At 40.5% G+C, this 6,982-nt stretch overlaps 1 protein-coding gene across 3 annotated transcripts in view; it reads left to right on the top strand.

Moving 5' to 3' along the window:
• Positions 1–5,609, top strand: part of itprid2 (ITPR interacting domain containing 2) — a 43,437-nt gene extending 37,828 nt beyond the window's left edge. For all 3 annotated transcript variants that reach the window (XM_047600755.1, XM_047600756.1, XM_047600757.1), the window contains 4 exons: positions 5–125; positions 994–1,059; positions 1,151–1,519; positions 2,956–5,609. In XM_047600755.1, coding sequence (XP_047456711.1) covers positions 5–125; positions 994–1,059; positions 1,151–1,519; positions 2,956–3,063 — 664 coding nt within the window. In that variant the 3' untranslated portion in view covers positions 3,064–5,609. The remainder of the gene's footprint in view (positions 1–4; positions 126–993; positions 1,060–1,150; positions 1,520–2,955) is intronic.
• Positions 5,610–6,982: the final 1,373 nt, after the last annotated feature.

A 6,982-nucleotide genomic window follows, 5' to 3' on the forward strand; every position in this document is an offset into this window, starting at 1 on the left:
GCAGGCTGGAGTTGGAGCAGCTTCAGTCTCTGAGGTCCGCGGTCAGAGAGGAGCTGCAGGAGCTGGAACAGCAGCTGGAGGAGCGGCTGGTGGAGATGACGCACCTCCCACAGCAACATCACAGAGTACATAGAAAGCTAATTATTCAAGAGTTCTGTCTTTATTTGGACTGTTTCCCACTATAAGGTCAATAAATGAGTCACCTAAAACTTAAAGCATATTTAGTTTTGCAAAACCCTGAACAAATAATTATTAATTCGTACACACACAGCTAAAGCTGGATTTGTGCTTTTGCGTCAGTGCACCTCTGAGACACATTTCCTCATTCATCTTTTTTTTTTTTTTTAGTTTTATTGAACAACACAAAATGCTCACAGGACAGGGACTAAATAGTAGGTGTAGGATGTGATAATAGGTCTAAAAAAAACATAGGAGGGTGTATACTGTAATGTGTAGGCACACAGGAAGGAAGTATATGTATTAGAGGCGGAGTCGAACCCGAGTACGGTGTTCAAAAAGGCGCAAATGACAAGTTTTTTTTTACTTCCTTACTACAAACAAATAGTTTTCAAGTTATTTCAAGAACGAGACAAACTTCCTGTCAAAAAGCTGCCTTTCTTCTGTGTCTGCCCGGATTGAGTGACGTTCAGGAGTCAACTCGACTCTGACTGGACCAAACACGACGAATAAAAACTAGAGAAGTAAAGATTAAGGGAACAGAGAATAATAATAACAATAATTATACTCATCCACATCTCTCCATCCCCTCTTTCTACCTCCTACACACATTATCTACTCATTTATCCTCTTTGTAGTGATTTCAGTAAAAGGCTCATCCTTTATTAAGTTTGAGTTGAAATAGCAGCATATTTTAGCAGCGTAATAATAAAACACCAGTTTGGCTTCTATAAGCTTCAACCTAGGCTCTCATTAGATATGTTGTGGAAGGATATATAGATGAGTAATACCATCATCCTTGTCCTTATTCCTCAGGGTCTCCATAGAGACAGCAGCATTGAAAGTCTGTCCACAGCTTCTGCGTTGAGAGCCATGGAGCCGGTCAGTACGAACTCACACGTGTGTTGTATGAATTTAAAGCTTCTAACGTCATTAATAAAAAAAAAAAAAAAACTTTTATTGTTGTTCTCAGGTGTCAGACCTTCTCAGAGAGCAGCTCCTGCTCCAGTCAGAGCTAAGCTACGACGGCCGTGACCACTCCACCGCCCCCTCCTCCCGGTCGTCCAGTCCAGTCAGACGAGGAGGAGGAGGAAGAGGAGACGACGGTGAGCAGAGGAGTCAAGGAGGAGTGTATCGGGCATCAATCAGTATAACTCCTGCACCTCCTCCTCGACCCAACACACACAATGAGGAAGGAGAGGAGAAATTGGAGGAGGAGGAGGAGGAGGAGGAGGAGGGAGAAAGGGACAGTGGAGAGGCGGGAGGAAGAGTAGAAGGACCTGAAGAGGAGAGAGCACCAGGAGGAATCAGAGTGGACAACCTGCAGCAGCTCATCAGAGAGGTAACACCCTCGGTTTCTCTGGAACGACTTATCGATTCCATCGTCAAATATCCCTCCCACCGTCACCGTCGGCAACAAATTCAGCACACTTTCATCCACAGGAACTTAAGAAACAGGAGATAATGTAACTTCTAACCTCAGAAAGGAAGTAACTTCAAAAGTTTGTCTGGTCTTATTCTCAGTCGCAGCTTTGACAGCAGCAGAAAATGTGCGTCTCTGAAAGACGAATCCCTCTCTTAAAACGTACACAAATCAGCCTTAACATTATAACCACCTGGACAGCAGGGAAAATGGACGAGTGGAATTATTAAAGAGGGATAATTGTGAAGTCTAGACAACATCTCCAAATCTGCAGCTCTTGTGGGCTCTGCAGTGTATAATACTTATTGAAAGTAGTCTAATGAAGGGGAAAATGAGGAGCAGTTACTGATTAGGCGATTAAAAATGAACTTAGTTACTTTACAAAGTTTACCAGATTTCAAAAATAGCTACATCAGTATAAAAGTTATTTTATTGGTCCCTCCCCCTCTAAATAAATAAATAAAATACATGTTTTTATAAAAAGTGCAGCATTTCCTCTACAACACACTACCCGACCAACGTCTTCAACTCTCCCAGACTTACTGGTTTTGCTCCAAAGTCTTGACTTAGATACTTTTTATATATATATATGTAAAATGGGAAAAATAGCATCGCACATTAACTTGGATAAGTAACTTTAACTTGATTATTGATGTGGAAATAATAAAAGGTGGTCAGATTAGAGTTACCGGCATCACTGGTGAGGAGTGCTACTGCAGCCCAAGTTACTTAATAAAGTTAAAGCTGGTTCTGATGTACAGTGCATCAGAGTTCGTCTTGTGTGAGGTTTAAAGCTGCAGACCAGTCAAAGTATCCACACTGACCCTTTGTCCACTGATAAAAGCTCCTACAAAGGACATGTGAATATCAGTACTGGACCACGAAGCAATGGAAGAAGATTAAAAGATTAAACTACTTGTCACTAACGTATGGAATTTGCTTACATTTGAAAAATGTCCCGTATAAATACCAGGTAACACAGAAGAGCATTACATCATAGTGAGGTGGTTTTAATGTTGTGGCTGATCAGTGTATGTTTTTTTTTTTTAAGACCTTCGGATTCCACGAACAGGGTCAAAGAGGGCAATGTGAACGCCTGCCACACATCTGCAGACACTCAATTGTTGCAGATTATTTTCTGCAGATTGACTAATTCCTTTCAGCTCCACTTGCGACACTGTTCTTCTTTCTCTCTTTCTCCGCGGCCCATACATTCTTGTGTCTTTTTATCGTTTCCTGTTTTCACCATCCGACTAGAAACAAATATTTTCCACCCGATAACACGCGTTGACTCCTTTAAATGGCTTTTTTTTTTTTTTTATTATTATTATTTATTTTCATTTCTGTCTTTCCAGATTCGAGAGAGCGTGGCGCAGGAAGTCCGACAGGAGATATACAACGAGCTTCTGGCGGCCGTGTCGCCGCGGCACTCGCCCCTCCCTCCCCGGCAGCCCCCCTTGTAGTCTTGAGATCGGCAGAGCACTACCCCCCTTTCACCTTCAGCCTTTAGTAACCACTCGGCCCTGAGCGACGCCACTGTCTGTCTGTAACACTGTAGTAGCTGAGTAACACTGTGGAACGCCATGTGTCTGTAACACTGTACGTCTGTAACACTGAACACTGAGTGTATGTGAGAAGCCCCGCCCACCACAGGCCTGCCTAACTATTAACCACTGCCACTAGTACCACCAGGGTCACCACTACTAACCCCAGTCCTGTTTAACGTCTCGGTTGAGTCCGGTCCGATCACAGTTCTGAGGAGGTCAGATCGGGACATTCGCACAACTCCTGATATTTCTAATTTAACACAGCTGTGCAGAGGACAGTGCAAGTCGATGTTAAAATAATAATAATAAATATTAATAATATATGATAAAAAAACACATTTTTTTAAAAAAAAGACACCAAGTGAATGTAGGAAATAGTGAGACCAGTGTTCAAAAAACAACAACAACACAAATTAAAGACTTAGTTCACCCCCAAATGTCCAAGTAATCTTCATATTTTCTCTCTTCCTGTAATTTCTTTCTGTAATTTAGTCGGTGATAACCCCGTCGACATCACGTTCATGGGAAACAGAGTGTTGCACGGTGCCGCGTGCTTTTAATGTGGAGTAGTATTAGAAGACGTATCAGTAGCTACTATTAGGTTTGTAATCAGAAGCAGAATCACATTTTTTAAATGTTGTCGCGACAGATGGAAAGACGCATCAATCAGGAAGGGAGAAAATGTTTCTGTTACTAATATTTGGCCGGACTGAGCCTTTAACATGTCTTAAAAAAAAAAGAAACTCTTGGGAAATACTGTAAAAGCCTTAATCTTCTTTTGATCTATGCACTCGTGCCTTCTTGTATAAGGACGCATTCCTCGGTCTTTAGTAAGAGTCCGCTGAGCTCTTTATTTCCGCCTAAAAAAATACTCATTCCATGCACATTTCATCTTAACGTCGGAGAGGGATTGAACGTGGACATTTAAGGTATTGCCGTACATCATCATCATCACCATCGTCATCGTGCTTCTGCCTCTTCCGTCTCGTACGCTTACATGTCACGCTCTGTCCTGCCTCCTGCTGTTCATCAAACAATGAGCAGATTTAATTCATGCAACTTGTTTTTTCCAGTTTTTCCAAGCTAAAATATGTCACTTTAGCGGTTTATGATGAACAGAGGGGATCAAGTATGTCTTATTAGAGAGTTATCTTTAGCTGTTAGCTGTTAGCCTCCAGCTAACTGTGGCTAAAAGTTTTAGTTAAACCAGATCACAGAGTTTAAATCAGACAGATTTGGACGTTTGTTTTTAGTTCCTTTGTTTTTAAATATGCTACTTGCAGGCTGGCGGTTTCCACCTGTTTCCAGTCGTAGCCAGATTAAACATGTCGAGGACACACACACAGCCACTCAAAGGTTCAGACACACCTTCCCGTCGAGCTGAACGAGAAGGTGTGTCTGAACCTTCGGCCCGGGTTGTGTTTGTGCACGTGCGCGGATTGGTTTGTACGTGAGCGGGCGACGAGTTCGGCAGGTGATGTCATGAGGTGCTGAGTCAGGGGAGGGGGGTGGGGGTTTTGGTAAGTTGTCACGGCGACAGACAGTGATGATGATGATGCGTGTCGTGATGCAATGACTTGGTCAAAGGAGAGGAGCTTAGTGAGCTTTGCCTGTGTTAGCTTCATTCTGTCTGATGACAAATCTTAGTGCAATAAATGTGAACACACACACAGACACACACAGATGAAATATGATATCACTGCGAACATTTCAGATGTGATCAGTCGACCACTTCAACACCACATTAGATTAATCCCAGGCTTGTTGGCTTTATTGAGAGAAGTGATTCATCACAGAACTGTTTCCTTTGATATTAATGCGTCTTTTGTGTCACAGGCGTTTGAATGTTGTGTTGAACATAGAAACATCTTACACCTGATTAGCCATCAGCCAAACACCACACGCCCCTAATGTTTTGTTTAGTTGTTTGTTTGTTTGTTTTTTAAATCTTCCTAAAGGGACAGTGATTCTGAACTTTTCTGCACAGACTCACGTTAGGATTGAAATACTAAAACCTGTGTACGCGGATGTTGGTTCTTGATCTTTGGAAGAGGTTCACTTACTAATAATATGGTGTTGCTATGTGACTTAAGTATGAACTTCAGGTCACTTGAATGCTCCTAAACCTTATTAACGAGACCCTTGACCTTCAACTCTCTTCGAAGTTTATTCTCTTCAGGTTTGTTGAAAACCTTTTTTTTTTATTTTTTATTTTTTATTTCTTTTATGTTCACTGATCACAGTCTGTGCTCTGCTGGACTACACTCTGTTTTTTTTTTTTTTTTTAAATGATCAAGAATCCTTCACACACTTCTAATTACACTTTACTGTTGGTGTCTATTAATTTCTTTTGATGTCGAATAATAATGATGATGTGTATTTTGTACTGATGTCTTGTAAGTGGGATCGGGGGAGGAGTCACTATAGAGATGAGAATAATAAAGATGTATTTATTTTCAGTACAAATGAGTGTTGCCTCATACTTTTGAATGTTGTCAAGTGTGTCAACATGTACACATAAATATACTTTTACTGTACTTACATTCTTTATTCTTATATCCACCAGCTATGGTTTCTTATTACTTATTTAGACTAATATTTTATGTATAAAACCAATAATAAGCTCATAGATGTATTGTTGCACAACAACCATTGTTCCATTTCACTAGTTTTTTTTTATTTCATATTTTTCAACATTAAACCAAGTATTGTTATTTTTTAAGAATTTATATTTAGTATTTACAAAACCTGGTCTAAAACCTCCAGAGCATTAAGGCAACTATTTTTTTTTAATTATTTTTTTTGGTGTAATAAAGTACTAGGTTCAGTTCTTCCAGACCCATGGGCGGCGAGTCACTGATGCCTCCACTGAGATGAGAAGGTTGTGGGTTTGAATCTACAGGTCGACTGGGGTCTGTCTGTGTGGGGTTTGCATGTTCTCCGTCCTAGGACTTGCTCGTCGGGTTCATTGGTGATTCTAAATTGGCCGTAGGTGTGAGTGTGAATTGTTATCGTTCTGCCTGTGTTGTGTTGTGATAGACTGGAGACCTGTCCTGGATCTACCCCACCTCTCGACCAATGACAGCTGGGATAGGCTCTCGCCCTCCGTGACCCTCCAGAGGACAAGCAGTTACAGAAAATGAACTCCCTCCATGTTCTTGAGTTTCTTGTAATATATGTATATATATATAGTTCACCTACAGTATATGTGCTCTGTTTGTGCACATATTTAACTGTCCCTCTTAGCTTTAATGTACATACTAGATTCTTCACTCTTTAGGGTGTAAGTTTTACACAGACATTAACTGAATATTTACCCACTGTAAGCCTGCAGCTGGGACAGGCTTCAGCAAACCCCACAACCCTAGTGAGGACGAGTGAGTAGAAGAAAATGAGATGTATGTCTGCATGATTACATCAATCACTCTGTTTAAGGTTTAAGTGTTTTGTATTGCCTTTATGAAGTAGTCACACAACTCTAAATATCTGGGACAAAAACATCCCTGCACTCGACTTGATATTTCTTTTTCACATCTTGTAAACTTATTACGTTTAAATTCTTTGTTATTGCAATTCCTGAATCAGAATTACTTTATTGATCGTAGGGGGAAATTACTTTTTGTTACAGCAGCTCCTACTCAAAGTTTACCAGCGTTAAGGACAAAGGGCGATGTAGGCAATAAGAATAAGTAAGAGTAGTAGACAATTATAGTAAGAATACACACATCAATGTAAAAATTATAAGAAATATATATAACAATATGAACAAGCATACAAGTGAATCCGTGTTCCTAGTTGTTGCTCTATAATAACATTGAATATGAGCTATTGCACA

Source organism: Mugil cephalus, chromosome 12 (assembly GCF_022458985.1).
Source record: "Mugil cephalus isolate CIBA_MC_2020 chromosome 12, CIBA_Mcephalus_1.1, whole genome shotgun sequence".
Taxonomy (NCBI): Eukaryota; Metazoa; Chordata; class Actinopteri; order Mugiliformes; family Mugilidae; genus Mugil; species Mugil cephalus.